The sequence below is a fragment of the Parasteatoda tepidariorum genome, chromosome 10 (assembly GCF_982258835.1).
Source record: "Parasteatoda tepidariorum strain Cologne lab strain chromosome 10, Ptep-v5.0, whole genome shotgun sequence".
NCBI classification, from domain to species: domain Eukaryota; kingdom Metazoa; phylum Arthropoda; class Arachnida; order Araneae; family Theridiidae; genus Parasteatoda; species Parasteatoda tepidariorum.
In genome coordinates, this window is record NC_141764.1 from 31,071,472 (window position 1) to 31,097,279 (window position 25,808).

Genomic DNA, 25,808 nt, shown 5'->3' on the forward strand with positions numbered 1-25,808 from the left:
GTTAAGTAAAGTAAATTAAGTTACAAATTTTGAAATGATTAAAATAAATAGTTAAGTAGTGTGGCTTGAATAAGTTTGAGTTTTTTAAATGAGAAAAATTAATTTATAAAAAAATAATTACTGTAATTAAAAATGCTTAGAGTTTCTGATCAAAGAACGTTTTATTGGACTCAATTATTAAATTTATAGTTAAAATCTGCACTAAAGTTCAATTTTACTACTGATTTACCAGAACTATTTAAAATCTCATTTTTACTGCTAAACAATTTATTATAATTTATGAATATACAGTTCGGCAGTAATTTCATTAAACAAGAAAATTAAATGCTAAAAAATAAAACACCACTTCACAATGGAATTAAAAATATAAAAGAATATTTGAACTTTTAAAGTAAAAAGGATAAAACATATTAGTTAAATATCTTATAAAAATTATTTTATAAAATCTAGGGCTTTTAATTTAAAATATGAATTATTTATTTAGTAAAACCTAGTCATAAACAAGAGTTTCCAGAACTTTTTGAATAAAATGTTTTTTTAAATACAATGTTTGAAATTGGTAAAAAATACAATTAAAATCAAATATTAATACTGCAATAAAATTAACGCTCAAAATAATACTAGATCATAGTTTATATATATATATATATATATATATATAAAAACAGAAAATACACAGCAAAAATAAAATAAAAAAAATTAATTAAAAAGATTATTATAAAATTAAATAGAACTATCAGAAACAATACTAACATAGAGAAAAATATGATGTAATCCCAATAATGTATAATTGTAGCATTTCCATTGGGTTTAAATAGAAAATAGAAATATAGCTCTATAAGGATGCTATGCACAACAAAGCATTAATAGATGAGAAATTAAAAACTAATGCATATGTATACATTTTTACAATTTCAGCACCTATTTGATTTTTATTTGTGACAAGATAAAAATGGCATCTCCTCTAGTTTCTTAAAAACTGGCATTTAAAACAGCATTTTCTCAAATATATCATTATCAAGATAAGCATTCTTTAGGTAGATAATACATATAGGAATAAAATATAGTGAAAAATAAGTTTTAAACTATGCATTGTTTATAAACTGCCCAATTATTTTTTTTTAATTATAACTTTTTGCTATAATATTTTGAAATACATTTCAAAAAAAAAAAATTCTAAAAAATATTGCAATGGAAATTGTACAGTTGTGAGGATAGAGCGTTTGTCTCCCAATAAGAACCCCCAGGTTTGAATTCCAGAGTTGGCTGGTTGATACGAATTCTGCTCCTGGCTTGCACCGATGACAGTGCTGACATAAAATATCCTCAGTGGCAGACCATGGGTTACTATCCCCTTTCCGTTGGGCTATCTGTGAAATGTTTTTGTGGTTTTATACTCCATGTAACTCAAATGCAGGTTAGTTTGTCCCAATGTTTGATCCAGGAGTCTTCTGGATCGGGTTCAAAATTACAAGGATATGGAGTTGAACATTTGGGGTCATAAACCCAAAATTGAATTGGCTGTCTAGCGCTGGTTATAAAAAAAATGGAGATGGTTGTTGCTTTTATTATGAACCATAAAAGAAATTACTTGAAAAAAGAATCAAACTTGAAGGGTTTAATTTAAACTTTTGCATGCTTTTGATTAAAATATATCAAAAAAGTTCAAAATTAGATATCAAAATGCAATACTATATAATTCTATCTATCACTTGCAGAATAGCAATTTGAAGATAATTTGAAATCATATATTGAACTTTTGTAAAATGGAATTATTTGCAAAGTTTTCTTTTAATTTTTTTTCCATAAAATATTGATATTTCATTAAATCAAACTTATTATAAGTTTTTTTAATGTTTCTTGGATAATATCATAATAAGATAAAAATAATGTTAACATACTTTATTCTGCCCTTAAAGCAACCTCAGGAAATGCTGATTTAAATAGATACTAATACTATTAAATTAGATTATTTTCTAGACACAATGCTTCTATTTAAAGCTTGGCTTCTATCATTAAAAAGTACTTTATAAATATAACAAATAAATTAATAAGGCTAAGAATATGATTTAGCACTAATACAAAGAAGACTGTATTTTGAAGACAAAACACAGAGTTCTTATGTCATACCATTTTGAGGTATTATGTGTTTATTTGATCGAGAATTCTACCAAGCCTTCACTCTAAATAATGTTTTCAATGTAGTGAAACACATGACTCAATGCATAGTTGATAATTATGATTATGTGTCTAAGTCTAATTTGCATACTTATTAATGGTGCAAAGGATTATTGAGGTATAAAAACAGGCGCTATTATTAATTAATAAAAAAGCTATGAAAAAAAGCAAGTACAATAATTTTACAGTGCTACACTGTTAAGACAGCTGTTATTCTGTTTCTTTTTTTGGTCTATATAGCATAAATCCTCTATTGTAAATCTAAGCAAATATTTACATAATATACAATAAATAACAGTAATGTATGACAACATAATAATGAAATGAACACAGCATGGTTGTTATTGGACTTCAAATGACTACTATTTGGTGAATATAAAAATTAACAAAAGTTTTAAGATGATTTTTTATACTATTTCTAAAAGCCACGCTATTATTGCATATATCATTGAACTGACCAATCACCAAATTGTAAAAATTCTGAAGTCCACTTTCTATTGATTTAAACCAGTTGTCAAAATGAATTGATTATTTTTTTATTCATTGAGCTCTTATAAATTTGTCTTTATATGCAGTTATCAAAAGAGGATTTGGCAAAAAGTGATAATTGAAAAGAAATGCAAAAATATTGAAATGAGCAAATGCAGTAAAACATATAACAGCTTTTAAAACTTTAAAAAAAATTACTGATAGTTTGTAAAGATTTTTTATACTCACAACAACAAGCATATATCACCTAAGAGCTTTCAATGATTTTTATAAATTTCTTAAAAATCATTACTAAAACTATAGCTCATGAAACAAAAAAAAAAATGTAAAAAACTAACTGACAGCAAAAATTGATTTGCCTATAATATTGTACATATTGAGGTGTATAAAATACTGCAAGGTACAGACTTCTTTTGACATATAACAGAATTTGATATAATATTAACTAAATCACATTATGGAATGTCATGAAAAAAAATCACAGTTATAAATAATGAGTATTAAAAGTTTAAATAAAAATCTTAAATATCTGCGTAACAAAATTTAATGTAATTTATGTTTTAAAAATTTACAGTTTAAAATTTTAATATAATCAAAATATTGACAAAACAATATAATTTATAATAAAAAAGTTACAGAATAAAATTTGTAAATATACTTATAAGCTTATAAGTATTGATAATAACAGGATTTATTTAAATTAACAATATAAAAATTCAAGATAATTGGTAAAATAAAAATTAATTATTTAGTAAATAATATTTAAGAAACTACCAATAGATAAAACATAGAAAATATCTTAATTCGTTACAATTAAAGTATTTAAAAAAGTTTTAATACTTCATCAGCATGATGCAGATATCATTTAATTTAATGGTTTATAATTAAAAATAATACTGATAAACGTATAATCATAAATCACAGAGGAAATTATGAAAAAAAGTTAATCTTAAAACATAATTATAAAAAGTACTTTTAAGAGGCTCTTAATACTAATGCTAATACTTTAATAATAATACTAGTATAAGCATATACTGGTAAAAATAAGCTAATATCTTGATAAAAACTTTCTTTAGAAGTCAACTTCAAACTAAGGGAATATATATGCTAAAAAATAAAAACTAAGTAAGTATAAAAACATGCATTCACAACCAAATATCCTAAGTAAAAAAATAAAGGGTGAAAAAAATTAATATAACATAATTAACATATTAATGTAATAGTTAAAAATAAAAACTATCATAACAATTTCTTATACCTTGCAGATAAATAAAATCACTAATTTGTTTATGTACGTAATGCAAATGTATGTACAAATTATTTCATTTTTAAGTTTATACATGTTTCATGTATTGGAATTAATGGGGTGCGTTGAGTCGACGGTTAAGAAATGTGGTGGAGGAGCATGTAGAAAGAAAAATCTACCAACCACTGACAGAATGAAGCCTTCTCCCAGAAGCAAGGCACTTCTAATATCTAAAATAAAATTATATTAAACAAATTAGTTAGTAGTGAATAACGTTTTAATGAAAAGTGTCATGTCTCTATAGATTTTTATTCTAACACATGATTAAAAAAAATTAGAAAACAGACTTTTGTTGAAAAAAACAAACAAATATGAAATTAAATACAAATTAAGGAATAGCTTAATATCTAAATTTGAAAGGAGGGCGAAAAAATTTTTGGCTATCATGATAAATTACATGTAATAATAATTATATTAAAACATTAATATTTCATTGGAACAATCAAAATTGATGTAGCTTTATTTCACAAAATATTCTATGCATAAAAACATTTACAAAAACAATAGTTTGTCTTATACTGAAATATTTTGTTCTATCAATGATAATTTTTAAATGCAAAATGCATTTACCAACTGCTCTATAATAACTTTCAAAAACCAGCAAATTACAGTCCAATTTTGATAAACTTGTAGAGGGGTGGAGCAATACTCTAAGCTAAAAATTCATTAAAAATAATAATAAAAAGAGCCATATTATTTATAAAATATATATAGTTTTATTGTATAAACATTTTATACATAAAAATACATAGTTAAAACGAGAATAGTTTGCTTTTAATATAGTATTTAGTTTAATCTATGTTAATTTTTAAATGCAAAATGCAGCAAAAGTAAATACAATATGTAGTTAAACTTTGGTATTTAAAACTCACAAAAGTTGTGGTCACTAATTTAAATTATGAAAAAATTCCATTATCAGAATTTATCACTAATTGTTATATAATATTGCAGCTACATTAAATTTTATATTTATTTTTTTATAGTACAAAATATTTTATACATAGAAAAATATCATTTAAAAAATAATAGTTTGCTTCACAAGTATTTTGACTTATCTATACTAATTTATAAAAGTAAAATGCACCGATTTACAAACATCAATTCTAATCTGTCTTGCAGAGAGTGGGAGCAATAATTTAAGTTAAAAAATTCTTTAATAATAACTGTAACAAAAGCTAAATTACCTTATAAAATAAATACAGTTTTATTTCACAAAAATTTATGCACAAAGAAAAAAAGTTTTCAAGAAAGAATAGTCAGCTTTAAACTGAAGTATTTTGACTTACCTAAAACTTGTAGGAAATGAGACTAGAATTTAAGTTATTAAAATTTTTTCAAATATCAAAACTAATTAATTATAATTTTGAAAAAAATAGCTAAATTAGTCTTAAAAAATTTATTTAGTTGTTATTGCAAAAGGCCTTTTATACAAAAAAGATATTATTAAATGTAGAAGAGCTTGTTTCAGACAGAAGTATTTTGGTCAATTTTATCTTCACTGATTTTTACATTTTCCAGTAGTATCTTGTTAATCTAAATGAAGCATGAGAATTTATTTCAATGTTATATTTTGATTAATATTAGTCTTGCTAGTTTCATTTTACAGCAGTGTCCTGGTAATCTAAAGGAAGTATGTAAATTTGTCTCACTGTTTTATTTTGATTAATTTTATCATTACTAATTTCCAAATTTTACGCCAGTACCCTGTTAATCTAAATGAAACATGAGAATTTGTCTCAAAGTAGTATTTTAATTAATTTTATCTTTGTTAATTTCTAAACTTTACAGCAATACTCTGTTAATCTAAACAAAATGTGAGAATCTGTCTCACAATAGTATTTTTATTAATTTTATCTTTGTTAATTTCTAAATTTTACAGCAGTACTCTGTTAATCTAAATGACACGTGTGAATTTGTCTCACCATATGATAGTATAATGCCATACATAACACAATAAACAACTTTTGATAAGGAACAAAAACAATGAACAACTTTTGATAATGAACAGAAGCAATAAACAACTTTGATAAAAAATGCAACTTACACAGAGCAGTCATTAAAGATGAAACCGGTGGGTGACAAGGAAAGTATCCCAGCCTGCCTAGAGTGTCGAAAGAGAAAAAATGGAAGCGTACTAGAATGAACTGCATCTGTAAGGAGACAAACTTGCCGTGAATGTGAAAACCAGAGAGAAGCTTAGAAGTGGTCTTCATGAAAATCACCAATCCGTACGTTCCAATAAAAAATGACACAAAGTTCAGACCCATGAGATATGGCGCTGCATTATCTGGCACAAACTGAAATTAGAAAAACATAATTTAGAATGACTAGTGTTATTTTAAAGTGTAATATTTGAGATAGTGGAATAAATAGAACTTTATATTGAAACTTAAAAATTTTTAAATTTGATTAAATTTTGCTGAATACATGCATGCATAGGGTGTCTTAAAATTCACAAAGTAGTAGTTATGATTTTAAAATGCACATTCTTATTAAAGATTGTAATTTTTTTTTATTGGCTCATAAGTTATACCGAATAGAGTATGTATAGAACAGTATAGTGGTGGGTAAAAAGCATTAGCTGGCACACATGCTTATTGAGTCCTTTGAAATATAAAAATGTGTCATTTGCCTGAATTTTCAATGACTGTTTTGCATAAATAAGTCTGAATTTTCATGAATATGTACTCAATTTTTTCCTTCAAAACAAGAGCTGTTGTGGGCTTGTTAGTATTAATTTGGACATCTAAAAAAAAAAGATTTGCTGGTGTTTAATCCTGTGATCTTGGACGTCAATTATGATCATGAAAGTATGAAATTAAATTAATATATTCAATATTTCTCAAAACTTGCTCAACAATAAGAATGCATTGTCCTTTAGTGTAGTGTTTTATTTTTAATAAATCAGACTGTCAAGACTTTTTTTTTTTGCTGGCAATATTTTATCACGCAAGTGGTGTAACATTCAAGTCTTGAGTGAGTTTTGAGACACACTTGATATGCAAACAATAATTTCCAACATGTATAGTTACATGTACACATTTATTAAGTTAAACACATTCTTATAAAATGTTCATGAAACAAAAATTCTGTTATTGTTAATACTACGTTCATGATTTTTAAGTAAAAAATAATAATAATAATAAAAAAAATTGTGTCTCATAGGGTTTATTAAGTACTCCCATCAAGATCAAGCTTTTAGAATTTAGAGAATTTTTCAGACATACTGATGTTTATAAACTAGAAAATACACTAAAAATATATCCATAATGGTTAAATTTAATTTTATCAGAAGAGGAAAGAAGAAGCCTTTGGAACAATCATTTCGTGACTACCAAGGGTTAAAAAACATATTGATAGAAAAATATAATAAAATAAAATATGCACTAAATAAATACATGAATAGGTGTATACTAAAAGAATATATGAATATACTAAAAGAATAAATGAAAACAGACAAGTGCACATAAAAAATTAAAAAAAGCAAGTTAAAATAGCACTAAATCAATAACTATTACTAAACTCTTACAACTTAAATTAATACAGGCCTTGTAGTGAAGTCAAAAGAAAAATCATATAACATTCTTCAAAAAAATCAAAACAATTTTTGGTACACTATGCATATATCAGACAACTTTTAAAAGGGGCAAACAATAAACTAAATTCAATTTGAGTCTAATAAAGGAAAATTTTATGGTAAAATAGTAGAATATATCATTTTTAATTTCATGCTTACTTTCTTTCAAACAAAATTTTAACGGTTTCCAGTATAAATGAACACTGAACAAATCTCAATAGTTTAACAATATATAGAAAAATGTTATCGCATTGCTGCATTAAAAAGTAACCAGTATCAATTAGTTAAAATTTCCTCATTCCAATCTTTAATTGGAACTTAGAACCATGTTCAAGACTTATTTAATCAAATAATTTTAAAGGAGAGTTTCAATAATCTTGCGACAAAAACAGAATGAATATACTGCTTAACATTTTGTATTTAAGTAATTTATTGGATAATCCTTCAATTCCTCATTTCAAAATTTTATGGTATGAATGTTATGAATTTTATTTTATTTCAAACACTTCTAAGAAGAGAAAGAGACTTCCCTTTGTGTTTACATTTTACTTTTCAAAGGAGAGGGTATAATATTACTAAATTTTAGTTATATTTCCTTATTTTTACTGCTATGATTCAGAGAGAGTGTTCAATAAAAAATATTTTATATCTTTGCTTTTGCAGATGTGTTTAAATGGTGGGCTGGCCAAATCTTCTTTTCTATTTGGCAAATATTTTCACAATCATATTATTGACTATATTGAGTGGGGGAACTCCTATTTCAGGGGGATTGGAGAGTTTAAGGGAGTGAGAAGAGAATTGTTTTGCAATCATTTTTGTTTCTTGACAATAAAGAGAATTATAAATCAAAATGAAATGTTACTTAATGAAAAGATTCCAAAAGGTTTTATTTCGTGGTCACAGATTTAGTTCTTGATTCAATTAGGATAAACTTTAAATCTAACCATTTCCATTGTGACCATAGCAACTTTATCTGCAAATTTGCTTCTTAAATTCTTATTTAATTATTTAATTCTTATTTAATTTTTTCCAAATAAAAACTAGTTAAATGGTTTTTTTTGGCGTGATTTCTTAGTAATAGTGGGAAAATTTATTTTTAGTATATATTTGAAATTTGTAATAATATTTTTTATTGTATATGTTAGCTGCATATAGTTTTACATGAATCACATAGTTCATGAAATGTTATGTCAGAGATATAGCTAGAAATAGTTTCAATTTCAACCTGAATTACTTATGTAACAAATTTTCTAATCTAAATACAACAGATAGGGTAAGATATTTTGAATAAAAATTGACACTAAGTAAACTTGTTTAGGAATTCAGTTTTAAAATTTTAATTAGCTATAAATATGAATTAAATGAAACATTCATTTTACATCCAACTTCTTCCCAATTTGCATATTTTTCTATCTTTGAATAAGTTATCTTAGAATTTTGTAAATTACAAATTCAGTTCAAAGTTGTTAAACTGTTTTATTAGTAGTAAACAGCAATTATTTTTTAATCTAATGCAAATCTGCATATAACATGTTGAACCTCTTTAATGTGTTACTTGGAGTGTCCCTTTATCCAGTTCTCCAACAGAGATGTTCAAGACAGAGACAGAATTAGATCAGTGTTCCATTATCATTCAATTAATTTCGATTTGCACTATTTCTATTGGATGATTCCTATGACTATCCCAATGGAAATGTATTCCTATTGGTTGTACCAGTAATTGCGTGATAACTGATGGATTTCAAGAGGACAGGTAAGTGAAGTGATGCCAGCTTAGACACCTCTATTGAAATAATAGGCTTATGGCAATTTAATGATAAACCACATTTCTAAATGTTTCAAGAGAGCATTTTTAACAATGTTTTGAGAGAAAACCCCATAATATATATGTAGGCATAAGACACTTTCATGCATTGTGAAAATAACAAAAGTGAAAATTACGACAATTGTCATTCTCGAAATCTTTTTATTACAACCAAACTCTTCGAATGCATTCTTGAGTCAAGGAAAAAATATATATATATTTTTTTTTTTACAACAGAACTATTTTGGTAGCATAAACTATGAGTAAGGCACCATTATGTATGGTAGTGCCATCTATTTTCTGTGAAATACCTTCAAAAATATTGTCAGAACTGGTGGGAAAGTCTTTCATTAGACAGAGAAGTGTTTCTGTCCCAAAAGATTTTTTTGAAATTTGCTTGGGACATACGTGTCCCATTAGGTGCGAAAGGGTTAAATATTAAATTCTTTGAAGCAGAATGAACATTTATATAAGAAACACATGCAAATATTACAATAATCAATTAAAGTAAAAAAACAAGAACGCAAAAAGGAAATTCTTCCTTCTTGTCAAAATTTCTTGACAAAACAGAACTTTCTTTCTCATTCAAGAAAAAGATGGAATCTCAATAAAAGTGTGATAAACAAAAATGAGATACATTTTGTGACTTAATGAAGATAAGTTGTTGCTAGGATTAAATAAAAATACTTACTTTTAATTCTTTAAAGACTCCATATTTTGAACAGACTGTTGCAATAACATACAGAATAACTGGCGTTAAAAAAAATTGGTATATACAGACTTTAACTACTTTGAACCGCTGCCTAGAAAAAGAAAGAAAAATAAACACATCTCTTTGATTAAAATAAATTCATTAGGATAAATAAACATAGCTCTTTGATTAAAATAAATTTTTTAATCTAGTTACAAACATCTCAATTCAAATTATTTTCACAAATTTTAAATTCCAGTTATAAATTATTTTATATAAAATTATATGCTAAATTATAATTAGTATATGTATATAATATATTAAATTTAAAATGAGACAGAAAGATAATGTTGTACTGAATATTTAGGCTAACGCTTGCTTTAAACTTTGTTATGATATCTTTAATTGTATCGTAAACTTTAAATGCTTCTTAAACTTATATAATTTAACTATTTATTTAATTGAATTATCTTATAACTAAGATAGAGTGTTGAAGTTAAAATATTTCTGGTCTTATGCTATTTTTGGTATTTAGGATTGGGGGAACCATTTATCGACCCCTTTTTATGTTTCCTGTCCATTTTCTCAGAATATAAAAAGTCCCAATTAAGGAGTTTCAGATCACTTTTGACCAGCTGAGTCTAAATGTAAGGGTGGACCATTAGTGTTCCCCTTTAAATTCAGGATGTGATAAAATATTTTAGTTTTGATTATGCCTTTATTCTTAACCTAAAATTATAGGATTTTAACTTTCAAGGGATAAGTTTTTGAAGCTTAGTGAAAAAAGGATTGCGGAACAGTAGAGACAGAATTGAGAGGATGAAGTTTATTTAGAAGTAGAGAGATGAAATTTAAGGAGTTATGTTTAAACAAAAAAAATTAAAACATAAAAAGCGTGCTTAATTTGAAAGGGAAAGAACTTAAAGTATATGGTGTACGATGGTCATCAAAGAAATGGTAATTAATCACTCTCTATTTTGATTTGCCTATAATTGTTTTCGTTCTAAAAATTATAATTTTCATTGTATATAAGTAATATGAATGTTAAACATTCACCTTTCTATTGATCCCTTTGAAATTTAAATAAAATGCTAGTTCTTTACAAGAAGTGAATCTTGTATGTAGTCTTTTATTTTAATCACATGTACTTGCACTCGGCCAGCAACATAGTAACTTAAACCTTTCAACAAGGTGAAACAAGCAGATCTTTTACTCAGGGCTCAACATTTTTAGGACTCCAAGGGTTAAATGCACATGCTTTAGTTTTTATTAAGTAGATGATACCCCATAACTTAAGCTAATCTCTGGAAGGCAGTGGTATCCATATTTATAAATATTCTGCATAGGAAAACTAAAGAAATCACAACCATAAAATTAAAAAACATGATAAATTTAAAAAGCTTGTAATGATTATTTTTAGCAGAGCTGTAAAATTCAAAATTCTTAACTTTTATTATGGGTCCCTTGCTTAATATATTATTGATATAAACTAAATTGTATTATTAAATTTGAAATAAAGTATTTAAAAATATTTAGATTGTATTTCCCAATAATTTAAACAAAGTACAAGAGATTTGAAATCTGGTTAACATAAATCTAAATTTAAACTTTTTGAGAGGGAAAGATGTTTTGTTTTGAATGTTATTTTAGCTAACTGTAGTTACTCATGTTGGTCAATTATCACAACTAGCACTTTAATTCGATCAGCAAATTTGTAGTACAATTGGCATAAAGAGTCTAACACAACAGGCAAAAAGCACTAGATCATTTTATTTTAATGTTGCTAAGGTAAATATTATTCAGGGTGCGTAGCCAAATTATTCAACAAAAAATAAGCACCTTTCAAGCCCTCAAAAAATATTTTTAAGCACTTTAAAAAAATATCATAATTAAGCAGGGTTGGAAAGTTTTTGACAATTGACTGCTTTATCTTGTTTTCACAGTCATGTCAAAAAAAAAAAAAAAAAAAAACGTTTGGCATTGCTTTTGACAATTGTCAAAAATCACGAAATTTTGAATCATGTAAAACGAATGGTGTTTTCATACACTACAGACTGACAATACGCCGAAATAGATTGGAGTTGAATTAATTGTGAAAACGTTGAATAGAACAATGTGAAGTGTGTCTTTTTGTATAATTCGTAGCAAAAATCAACATGGTAAAGAAAAAATCTGATTTTGAAAAAGGGAAAATTAAGCACTTTTTAAAAACACCCAATGAAAAAAGCACCTTTAAGGGCTTTTAAAAACAAAAACGAAAATAAGCACCTTTAAGCAATTTTTAAAAACGCTACGCACCCTGTTATTACCATATAAAAGCCTTAAATAAATATGTTTAGAAATCATATATAATATTAGCATATTTTTAACTATACTCAGAAATATTTAAACTTTGGAGTTTAAGATTTTGGAGGAATATTAAAATCCAAATTGAAAAACAGAAAATTAACACTGAAAGGGGAGGAAGAAAAACAAAATAATAAAGAAAGGGAGAAAAATACGGAGAAAAGTTTAACTTTTTTTGGTACTTAACTATTTGGGGAAGCATTATAACGGTTTTATTTCACAATTAGTGTAATTATAGACCTTTTTCTTTTTAAAAAAAAAGAAAATATGCAAATGAAGTTACACAGTTAAATGATTCTAATCCAAAATAAAAAATATGAATAAATAATGGAAAATGAAATAAAATTTAAACACTTTGCATAATTAAATCCATGAATCAATTGTAAAACTTACTTTGAAAATGGCATTTTAGGACAGCACCAACAAAACCAACAACAGGGTGGACCTCGAAGTGGTATCAATTTGTCTTCTAGACGCTCTAATAAATTCCTTTCTTTCGATGCATAACCAATAACCACCCAGAAAAACAGCACTAATGGAGCGGGCAGACACCTTAAAATCAAATTAATATCTCAAACGTGTGACGTAAACATAGAGAAAATTACTTTAAAAAATTAGACTTAGAGTGTGAAACCTAAAGCTTGCATTAAATTTAGTAAAAAGTTCAGACATCTAAATTCATCTAAATTACAAAGTTTTTTTTCTTCAAAAATTAACTATTTTTCACTTTTTTTCAAAGTAGATTTTGCCAACTTTCCAAACTTCAGAAGTAAAATAACACAGAAATATACAGAGGGAGGGAGAATTGTAATTCAGTCGATCCTTGTAAGAAACTATTCGGGGGAGATTGCGATAAGGGAACTTGGCAACAAATTCTTTTGGTTGAAAGGGAAAGCATCTGGTGCGCTTTTATTACATTCATGCAAACTGTTTTTCACCTGCATTGTTAATTCTTTAAATTATCATTGATCATGCTTTTCAAGCTCAAGAATTAAAAGAAAAAAGAAAAAAAAACACTGGATAGGGAGCCCCATTAGATGCACCTCGCATACCAAACTTTAATGTTTTAAATCATAAACGCCTAAATTACAGTAGTATATACTATGCATTAATAAGTAAAAAAAGAAGAAATTACTGATTAGCAGAAATGCAGGTTAAGTGAAGTAGCACAAATGTTCCATCAAAAAACAATATATTAAAAATAATTTCAAAAGCTCTTTGAAAATAAAAGTTGGGTTTTTGAGCTTAAAATGAAGTTAATTATTATTATGAGAGTAAGTGCACAAAAGACTCAAAAAGATATTTATTAGTGAACTTTGACTCTGATGTTTCTTTAATAACCTTAAGTACTATATAATCCTAAAATTAAAAATTTTAAGCATTATTACAATATTTTTTCATTATTTATGATTTCAAATAATAATATGCAAACAAAAATAAATCACCAAATAAAGAGTGGAACAAAAAGTAAATTCAAAATAAAATTATCGGAAAGAAAATTTCAAAAGAACTTTTATATGCTCTAATGTGGTAGAACTATGCTTAAATTTTATACATTCAATTTATCCACACATATCACAAATTAAGGCAGATTATTTTACATAGCAAACCAAAAGATCCGAAGAAATTTGTCAAACTTACACTTACACAAATTCAATAGCATCAAAATCTTACGATATTTTTTAATGATGCAAATAAAAATTAATAAATAAGAAGGTATTAAAAACTTACAAGATAACTGTGTTTGTTGTGTACTCAGTTGCACGAGGTACCAAAAGATTTAGGAAGAAGCAGGAGCCCACAATCTAGAAAATTCAAAATTATCAATGCATAGTAAATTGACCATAAAAGATTTCTGAAAACTTTTAAAATTTTTCTTACACTAAATGAAATTAAGAACTACAGTCAAACTTCTGCTAATCAATTTAGAAATTACTTGATGCAATTTTAAGATAATGGCTAAAGAATCAGCTTCAACTTCAAATATTTTTCTAAAGCTCAAAATTTGATACAATACTTTTTTTTTCCTCAATAATTTAATGAAATTTTTGTATCCTAAATGTCAAATTTCATGTACAAATTTTTCGTAAAAAACTATTTTTGAAACTTTGTAACAATACATTACCATTATTTAAATTTTTTTAAAAGAAGAAAAATCATAATGTAAGAAAGAAAAAATTAAGTTCAGCCAACATAAATTGGAAGAAATCCACATTTTTCTAAAGAAATATATCTCAATTTTTTTTAAGATTATTACACTTACTTTCGCAAATAAAGATAAAATTCATATTTTAAATTATTTTGATTTATTTATTTTAATTTAATTGTATTTAAACATGCCTTCAAAATAAAATACAGTTACATAAAAAAATAAATATAAAGTGATTTAGCATTTTAACTTACGAGAATGTTAAAACTATGAGAACCCTGAGCTTGTTTTTTGCAATGAAACGGTTCCATTTGGGGGTAATCGGAGACAATGACACACGAAGTGTGTTGCTTATGTCCAGTTTATTCCGTTGCTTTGTTTTGGTTGCTGTTACTGTTCTTCACTAGTTCCCATGTAAATTTCGCGCCTCGCTTTCGTGTTTTATTTATGATATTTACAGTTATGAGGATTGTTTTTTTTTATTAAAACTCATTGAAAGAATTCGGTGAATACTAATTCGGTATTTTTCTTTTTACTTTTTAAAACATTAAAAAATTTATGTCACTACCTTCGGGGCCCCTTTTTTTAAATAAATAAAATTTTAATGGAACACATATATTTTTAATTTGGGGTATAAACCTAGGATCTTATATTTATTTTCAATGAAATGGGCGGCCCGGTATCATTTGATCCACGGACCGGTACCGGTCCGTGGACCGGGGCTTGGGGAACACTGATTTACAAGACCAAAATAAATAAATAAATAAAAAATCTTGATGTTGACATGAGTTTTTAAAGTTTTTTTAGACTGCATGAAGATATTTTTTTTTAAAAAAAGGTTTTTTATATGTCTCCATCATACATAGAATTTCCAATATACATGTAGTTTGCAAAATAAACAAACAGGGCACCTTAATTTTTGTTCAAATGATCAGATTATGATGTTGCAATTTTAATGGTTAGAGGGGGTTATCTTGAATATGCTAATTCATAATACCTCTTTCCACAATAACATGTAAATTAAAAAATATTTTGAAAAATATGATGGTTTTCAAGAAAAAAAAAAAGAGTCTTCAGTCATTACAAATAAATTCACCTCTTAACAGCTTCTCTAGCTGCAACTTAATTCATAAACATCACTTATTAATAACATTTTACAAATGACTCAAATATCTTACTTGTAATATAGATATAATAAAAAAGTATACAATAAAATATTTCTAACCAAAAGTAAAAGTTTTATCTACTTATAGAAAACTATTTCTATAAACATAAAACCAAGTTTAAAAATTATAGAAACATTAAAACACAGAGACCTGCAGTTAATAGCTGAAATGCTAAAGTGAGAACCAAATAAGTTAAAATAGAATATTTATGTCAATTAGAGAAGTATAATCAATTAGAATAATAATTGTGAAATAAACAGATTATAAACAAATTTATCAGTATGAAGAGAATTAGTTGTTAAATTAATACATAAATATTAAGAATATGTAATTAAATTGCAATTTTACAACATATTTTAATGAACTTTGATAGTATGTTTCCTTGTATCCTGTCTTCTGTTATAAGTAATACTTTGATTTTCCTTCAAATTTGCATTATTCTTGTCATACTAATGAATTATTTAGTAATTATCAAATGATAAATAAAAACTGAATTGATTGGGAATCCCCAAAGAGCGATGGCCATGAGCAGAACTATATCAAAATTTTTTTTGCAAGAAAGACTTATGTTAATTACCAATTCACTGTGAGTGTCATCAAAAATAATTTCCAGTTAAACCATAACCAAACCATTTTTAATTATGAATATTTTGCAAAATAGAGAAATTCAAATTAGATAAATATAAAAAAAATTAACATAATGAAACAAATATTATCATACAATTTTCATAGTGGCTAGGACATATGTTCTGTAAGAAAGTGCATGAAAAAGATCCTACTTCAAATATAATGTTAACATTATTAGATTTGTAAGAACTATGATTGTTTTGCAATCACTATTTCTAACACTTTACGCTTTGTAGCCAAAAGTTAAAATCCTTTTTTCAACAGACGTTTCCAAAAAATGGCTGTGCACTATATTAAATTAATAATTATCTTATTTTATAATATCTAATTTTATTATTAATAATATTAATTTTCTATTACAGCTTGAAATAATTGAAATTAAATTGGCACTGCTTTTGAGAAATTTCATACATTAATGTGTTTTAGAACAATGAGAAGCAGTAATCACATCACTGCAGAAACAATCAGCCTTACAAGCCTAACTACAAAAAAAATTTTAAAAAAAAAATTATTACTTACAGGAAATATGCTGAGACATCCAAGTTTTAAGAGAAAGAACTTGACTGGCCAGTGACGATATAGAAATACAAGTTCTTCAATGTATATACAATACATTCCAGTCGTGACAATCCCTCCTAATATCACTAATCCTATACTCAGTTCTCCTAAAGCTAAATGAGAAAAAGAGTACATTAAAATATATAGTTCTAGGTTCTGGCAACACTAAATTACTGTCAGCTATAGAAAACGGTTGCACAAATAATGTGTTCTTCTGACTTGAGTTTTTCTAAAAATCTTGAATTCAGGCCTGAATTGCTTTTATTTTATTGTTTATCTGAATTGTCGTTAGTTAGTCCTGTTCATCACATAATAAAATGTTGAATGCAGTGTCTAATTTTTTGTGAAACTCATGCCTAAGAGTATAATTTGTCAAAATATTGATAGTTTGAAAATAAGGTTTTTTTCCGCAACGTAATAAAATGCTTTAGACTAAGTAAATATTTCATTTTTTACTTCATGATTAGATATTTAACAACTAAATATTAAACAACTCTAGCTTAGCTAAGTGAAATTTTTTTTGGAATGTACAGTTGATAAATTATTGAATATTTCCCACAATAGGTCTAACAACATGGCAAATCACTGATTAAAAGTGTATTGTAATTTTACAGAGTTTAAAAAAAAATACATAAATATCGATGAAATAATCATCAATTTAACAATATTATTTTTTTAAAAAACTGAAAAAAAAGGGCAAAAAAAAAAAATTTATTCATATGATAATGACTTGTAAAAAAATATTGTACAATTAAACTTTTTTTAAGTGTTTTAGATAAGTTAATATAATAACGATAACAAAGAATATAAATTTCAAAGTTTATAAATTTATTCAAATTACAACTATTTCTAAAAAAGATTTATTGTGTATTTAACAAATATAAAACTAAAATCCAGCTGTCTTATACATTATCACAACTGTTCCCACTTGTTAGTCATTATTAATTATTATTTATATATATTTAAAATATTGATTTTTTAGTTTAACCCTTTAACTGTCAACTGTAATTCAATTTGTGGCCACCTAATCCCCCAGAATCAGTTATCTCCCATGTTATTCAGTGGAGATACTGTGCTTGTAAATAGGAATTTTTATACAAATTTGGATAAATAGCAAATCAACAACAAAGAGAAATTTTGTTTTGTGCTCACTTTTTCATTTAACATTCAAATTTTTGATAAAAATAAACCCTTTTGTTTAAATTTAAAAAAAAGTAGTAATAACAGTTTGATATTTTAAATTATCAAATAAACTTCATAAAATAAGAAATTTTATGTTTATGGGATTATAAAAATATAATGTTTAGGTTTTCAATGCGACAGCTTTATCCATTCTTAACAGTCAAAAATCTGCATCTATCTAAAATCAACATCTATTTCTATAAGGGTCTTCATGCAAAATTTTTGCCAATTGTTAAAACACTAAAAAACCTAATTACAATTGATGTAAGTTATAACAAAGTTTATTAATATAATTTTGCATCATCATTCGATCTTTACATTACAATTTAAAATACAAAAAACTATTTCTACCATTACATATTAAAAAATTTGAAATAAAAAGTTTTAATATTTACCAGCTACTGCTTCTTCCATAGTAGGAAGATACTCAGTCTCCAACAGACGTGAACAATTCATAATTAGCTCCCATTTTCAAGAATCCTTAGAAGGCTTCTTATGGCCATCTATATAAAATGTTATTCATAATTTCTTTCAACATAAATAAAATAAATAAATAATTTTCTTTTAGTAATAATAATATTACTAAAAGAGAGTTTGCAAATAAGTATTTTTTTTATTGTATTAAATAGAGAAAAAAGGACAATCCTATATTTTTATGGAACAGATTTTTTTGGCGATTATGAATTGGTCATTACATAGTTTTCTAAAAGAATATGTCGATGAAGTGAAAATAAAATTAATCTTCTAAGTTTGATGAGGAAAACATGGTAAACATATAGCAGATGTATGTTTTATGTATAGAGAGAGGTTGAAATTTAAGTTAAAAAAAAGATCAATTACAACTTCAGCAATTAATATTAATAAATGTAGTCTATGTTACTTTGTATATGACGTAAAATTTAGTTTGAATAAATTAATACATAAAAAAAAGAACACTTAATCTTTAAAATCTATAAAAAATGAAAAAAAAAATAATTTAATGGTATAATTTGTTTCCTAAAAAAAAAAAATCACTAAGCACAGTAAAACCTTGATTTCCAGAAATTCCAGTTAAAAAACAATTGGTTTAATGTTAAAAAATTGGTTCAACCTATCATCTATTTATTTTTTAGTATATATAAATTAATAAAAGAAAAAAAAAATCAGTGCCCAAAAATCTTTTTTTGATTAATACAGACATTGCATTGCTTAGATTGGAGAGAATTCAGAGAAAAACTCAATATTTATGTCAAAACTATTTATTACTTATTCTTTAGTTGATTGTAACGCAATATATAAAAGAACATAAAAAGTAAAATCAATTAATATCTTCAGCTTAGTGTATTTTCTCACTATAACAGGAAGTGTTTTACAATTAATTTTCTCAACCATCTTTTCCTATTGTAGTCAAAACTTGCATTATGCACATCAATAATGGTACAGAAATACAATTAAAAAGAAGTTAAGTTTAGATAGTATTAATTCATAGCTTACAATAAATTTAAAAATAAACTATTACAACTAAGATGCCAGACTTAAACTATTTAATTATTTAAACAATAAAAACTCAACATTTAACTAATTAAACTGAAGTTTACTGAGTATTACAATGATAATTATTACTAAATCAAATGAAAGATTAAGCAAAAAACTATATACCTGTTTCTGTACATACTTGTTACACTATGAAGATAATTATTAATGAGGATAAGTTTAATTTAAGAAGGGAATGTGGATAAGCTTAATTTTTATTAAAAAACTAAGCAAATAGCTTTATTTACTTAACAGATTTATAACAGTCCATAGGTTACAAAAAATACTTATCTTCATTAAAACTAGTGAAACTACAGACACATACAACAACTATAAAAAGCAATAAAATATTTGATCATAATTAATATTTTACTGTTACATGATGAAATAGCGGCACAATTTTTATTAACTTTATACATAATGTAATAAATGAGAAAAATAAACAGTGTGTTATTTGTGCGGTATTAAATGTATTTCTTGAAGTTTGAAACATTTAGTACAAAACAGTAATCAGTATTAACTCAAACCAGAAAGTAAAAAGCAGTATTACAGTTTAATTTTGACATTAAAGGAAATAACAAATAGAAAGTTAAATTTCCTTTAAAATAAAGGCATACTTAACACAAGATCAGGAAAAATAACTAAACATTAATTATCAAATAAAAATTGTAAATAATTTTTACCATGTAGATCGATGTAACTTGTGTGCTAAAAATTTTCTTTAATAACCAGTCATACTCTGCTTTTCATTGACAAATTATGTATGTAAACATCATTTTTAAAATAAAAAAAATTGTTCTGTCAGCCGCAACACTTCGCATACATCCGGTTCTGGTTTCTCTAGATTAAATACTATGATTTCGATTAATCGATTATTAAATTTATTTTAAGTGTGATAAACTTTTTTCTTTTTAGTATTATCTAGAAATAAAAATATTGATTTTCGAGTAATAAAAAGCATTTTTGATTGTAGAAAAATGTTTTTAAAACGTCATTCAGCATTAGAAATTGCAATATATTTTAGTAGCGCATTTGCGTCAGCGAATGTAATCTAATTGGTCCAATCCAGAGGCTTGCGCTCTTGCGCGAAAACAGAAGCGAAACTCCCTGAATCACTTTTGATCTAAAGGCCGCAAGTACTAGGACTTAAACTTAATAGTTCTATGGGGTGACCTTACACATGCTAATTAGTTAGTGCAGACGATATTTTAAGTTACGAAATCAGACACAAAAACGTACAGTTTGTCTAGTGTAAGAACACCAGTAGCCATTAGTCTGGATCCGTCGCGGCGGTGACTATGGTAACGGGGTATAACTATTTCAAGTAGGGGTGTGGGGTCATTGTTCAGGATAGGTTTTGGCTCGGGTCGGTGAGAGAAAGGGTATCTGTATCTTCGGTCATTTGTGTTAGTCCTAGAGTGAAGAGAAGCTACCCTCACTAAAATGAGTAACTCTTGTTTCCATAGCAGCAGACAGCCTCCGACTTTGTGGAGAGGGGAGTTCTTACCGTAGTCAAACTATACTTTCTCTGAATAAACATATCTTTTTTTCGGCAGATGAGGATTCCTTACCCAGAAAATAAAGGACTAAACGTAATCTTAGTTTCAATGGTTTAAGACCCCTTCATGTTAATTTTATTTTTTGAGTATTTTGCCTTATCTAGAGAGCTTTTTATGTGAATTGAAAAAAAAATTTGCACACAATTATAAATTTTGTTTATCCAAAGATAATTCCAAGTAAAAATAATTTTTAAGAATTATTTATCATTTATGAATGGTTGATCGAGTAAAACTAAGCACAGATAGCAATAGGTGATAATATTTGTCGTATGACTTCTGAATTACTACTTTCGACTTATTTTTATGCCTATAGGCTTATAAGGATTATAAGATAGAAAAAGCGTGTGCCAGCCAATATTAATATGCTTGTAGTACTTACAATATAACTCTTTACTTCATCTTAACTTCAGCTTGATGGATAATTCCAGTACTTCTTATTTTTTTTTAAATTTCAACCTTGATTAATTAGAAATTCTCTCCCAAATCCGAAAATCTGATTGTTTTTTCCCCCAGATGTGTAGTTATTTAATTATTAAACATTTAAATTGCCCCAAAAGGTCTCCGTAGGTGATGCAATAAGAAACGATCCCTGACTGGTTATGACGTAGCGTGTGCTGAATGAAAACGTTTCACCTCCACCCGCTAAGGCTTTTTCAATGCTCTTTCAGTTTTGAAATAATTTATATTGTATATAAATATCCTTTGTATGTTGTTAGTAAAATTTTTGTACGGCTTTGAGAGTGTGTGCAAAATGGAAGAAAGGTTTTTAAATAGCTGAAGAAATCGTTATGTAGCTCTTCACTGCAAATCAATACTTCTTTTCAGTTAAAATTAGAGGTATTCATGTTCATAGAAAATATTATTTCATTGCACTTATTTTTAAGTTAAAGTAATATGCTCCATTACAGCATAATTAGTTAATCAAAATCAATCGCAGGTTGGTTAGAAATAGTATACATTTAGATAGAGGGTGGATAATTTTATTACGCGTGAAAAAAAAGGATACGCGCGAGAAAAAAAATCAGCGTTTTTATAAATCAAGTTCATTGAAAAATATCTATCCATCATCGTTACAATCTACGTTCAAAATATTTGGGTAATTTAGGAATATTGAAGAATATATTAAAGTATATTGAGGGATTTTCTTTTTAAGTAAATATTCAGTAATACAGTTTGTTTCTTCTTTTTTTACTAGGCATTAAATATTTAAATATATATTAATACTCATATCTATTTTCAATATTATTCTTTGAGTAAATAGGAATTTTGCTGTAGTTGAAAATTATTTTTACTTCTAAAATTTAAATTTTAATTTCTCTTTCTGCAATGTAGTATTTACCATCGATGGTTATTGTTGATTTTTCTTCTTATTTATACAAACTATTTGCCGGTGCTTGCAAAGAAAAATTTTAAAATAGTAAAATTAATGCATTATATATTTTTAATGAAAAAAATGTAATTAAAACTCAGTTTAAGCTTTTAGTATTGCCGAAAACGAATCAACACTTTCAGGAATTTAGCCCATTAAAATATATATGCCTGTCATCATCATCACAGTCTATGTGTTCGTACTTAAAATTTTAATTAATGAAATTTAATTTAGTCCCATAATTTTAGCGAATATCATAAAGCTAAACACTTTTGTTTCAGTAAAGCTAAGGAATAAAAAAAAAAACTTAACAAAAAATGAAAAGAAATTCTAATCTAATTTTTTTGTTATTTATTAAATACTTAAATATACAGTAATGTTAATATAATTTCTTACCATTATTATTCTTTAAGTAAACAGGAATTTTTCTATGGTGAAAAATTATTTTTAGATGTATTTATAAAATTTAATTCCTGTTTCTCTGATGTGAAATTAAATAAATGCATATGCTTGATTTCAATACTCTTATAATATATATTAAAGCAATAAAAATAAAGTTAATAAATTATATTCATTTCTTTCTTTTTCGTTTAACTTAAATTTTTTTTAAAGAATGAATATCTGATATCACAATTTTTTTAAAGACTACTGCTATGATGGAGCTAATTCCTTGCATTAAATTCAAACTAAATAAATAAATAAAAAAATCAATAACTAAAGCTTTTCTACATTTTTAAAATCTAAAATTATTTAATATAATAAATTTATTCATAATTTTTTTTAATTTAAAATGAAAATAATTGGAATTATACCTTAAAACTAAGATTAACACGGTTAAAAAAATGAAAAAACAGATTTATTTTGTATTTATAACGTTTTATTTTACAAAGTAATATCAGACATTCATAACTCATTCTAACCCCTTTTTTGTTGAACTAAAAGAATCTTTAATACTCAGAACCATCAACTATTATTAACAATGTTTCAATGAGCACCATATGAATTATTATATCTAATTGTTATTAGAAAATATTACAAAAATACGTTATTTTAGGCCACATTTTTATTAAGCTTCATTAGGGCACAATTTATTATAATTATCTTTGCACTCACATAATTATTTACCACTTAAAATTGTTGGATTCAACTACGAAAATTTAAGCGAAAGCAAGAACCTAATGTCTTTCACAGCACAGCAGATGGACACGAGTGACGTCAGTATGCGAAAAATCACGTGACTCCCGTTTCAGATGGAAACGAAAGTAAGCGTTTTTTGCTTAAAAATAACTAAATGATTAGCACTAGTAGAATAGTAATAAAATGTTTTCTGTTGGTTTTGAGGGATTCTGAATGCATTAAGATTTAAAAAAGCAATGACTGTAATTGTCGATTCTTTTAATTTCAGCAGAAAATAAATTTGAACAAAAATCTTCAAGTATGTTCTAATGCTACCCAAAAATTAACAATTGGTGATATTTTACACAAATATATAGCCAACTAAAGCATAGCACGTAAAACGTGAGAAACTTGACGTTTTATTTATATGGCAATATTATTTTCCCTAATTTTATTTAAGGCTCACTGTCTTATAAAATTTATAAATTGAAGAAACCTCTTATAAATGGTAAAATTACGCGTAAATTTAAACTTAAATCACAATACAAAAATTTTCTAGAAATTATGCCTGTATGTAAACGTAACATAAGCGGATGGATACACCGGAAGTTTTCTAAATTTTTTCCGGTTTTAAGAAGTTTGTTATTGTTTACATTCAGCCAACCATCCATAACTTCCAAGAAATTGAATTTTAAACACACGACTTTTTTTAATAATTTGATTTTCCAGGAACTATTCGACTGATTTTGTTCTAATTTTACATTTTGCTCTATAAAATTACGTCCTTTTAAATAATATGAAAATTCGTACACCATACAATTCAAAAATTTTTACGCTATTATTAAATAAAAAAAATAAAGAAAAAAAATTATTAAAAATTATTTTTTTTGATTGAATTATTTTTGGATAAAAAAGAGTTTTATGATTGAGTGCAAAAATTTTTCAATTCGATTAAAAACAATATTTCAAAGACTGCTGCTTCCCCCAATATTTTGTGGGTAAGAAAGCCATATCTGATGATAAAAAAGCACGTTTATTAAAATAAAAAAATGTTTTTGTGTCTGATATTTTAATTTAAAATATTATCTGCACTAACTTATTAGCTTATTTGATATCCCCATCGATCTATTAAAATTGAGTCCTAGTGCATGAAAATCCGATCATTAGATCAAAAGTTAAGGGTGTTTCGTTTATGTTTTGTACATTGTACACTGTCGTACAGAATGAACATCTACTGTAGAGAATTCAATATTATAAATTCGTCATCTTGTAGAGCTTTAAATCTATTAATCGGGAAAATTACCGTCACAATAAAGCAATTTCAATATTTGCTTACTTCACCACAATGGTGAAAAGAATATAATTTGATATTAGGTATTTTAAAAGGACAATATCCATAATTTGATTGTTTAAATTACATTGTGTATTACGCATAGTGTTTAGCATGGAATTCTATTATTGAACTATGGTTAAAATTGGATACCTAATTTGAAAATTTCAAAAATCAGAACATAATTTTTTTTTTTGCCTAGCGGGTAAGTTTTACGAAGTGTTGGGTTTTTGGAGGAGAGAAAGAATCAAAGTTTAAGAAACTTAAAAATTGCTATCTAGACAAAAATTAGATTATGGATCATATGTTCTTTTTTTTCCCCTTTCAACCTTGAATTAAATGAGCTCTAACCCGAGTGGATGAAACTAAAATTTTCAGATACTAGTTTCGAAGTTAAAATGGTTTTATGTTTAAAAAGCACTATTATTGCTTTTTACCTATTTAACACCTCTAATTTCTTTTATTTACTTATTATTTTGACTGAGATATAATTTACTATATATATAATGAGATCACGAAATCACAACAACCTTGTTGGGATTAAAAATTAAGAAGTTTAAAGAGTAAACAATAAAATGCAGAATAATAAATTGAATTTTATGGCTGGGGGCTGCCTTGCAGTAGTCGGGTAACTAACTGAAAGTGACAATCGCATCTGCTTGTCACTTTCATTTATCCAAATTCTTTTCTTTGGTTCAAGCTCTGTAGCTTTTTCGAGATGTCTCCAGTTATTTTTATCTACGTTTCATTGCTTTTCGTTAAAATATTCTGAACTTAAAGTCTTTTCGAAGCAGTTAAAAGTGTGGCAATTCTAAACGCAAAAAGTAATACACTTAAAAAAGTTTCTCT

At 26.0% G+C, this 25,808-nt stretch overlaps 1 protein-coding gene across 1 annotated transcript; it reads right to left on the bottom strand.

Moving 5' to 3' along the window:
* Positions 1 to 1,164: 1,164 nt before the first annotated feature.
* LOC107444651 (organic solute transporter subunit alpha) lies at positions 1,165 to 20,441 on the bottom strand. Its single transcript, XM_016058862.4, has 8 exons — positions 20,269 to 20,441; positions 18,469 to 18,576; positions 16,853 to 17,004; positions 14,123 to 14,196; positions 12,785 to 12,943; positions 10,046 to 10,157; positions 6,018 to 6,270; positions 1,165 to 4,143 (listed from the first exon to the last, which is right to left on the bottom strand). The coding sequence occupies exons 2-8, from the start codon at positions 18,527 to 18,529 to the stop codon at positions 4,013 to 4,015; spliced, it is 942 nt and encodes a 313-aa protein (XP_015914348.1). The 5' UTR covers positions 18,530 to 18,576; positions 20,269 to 20,441; the 3' UTR covers positions 1,165 to 4,012.
* Between the last annotated feature and the right edge of the window lie 5,367 nt (positions 20,442 to 25,808).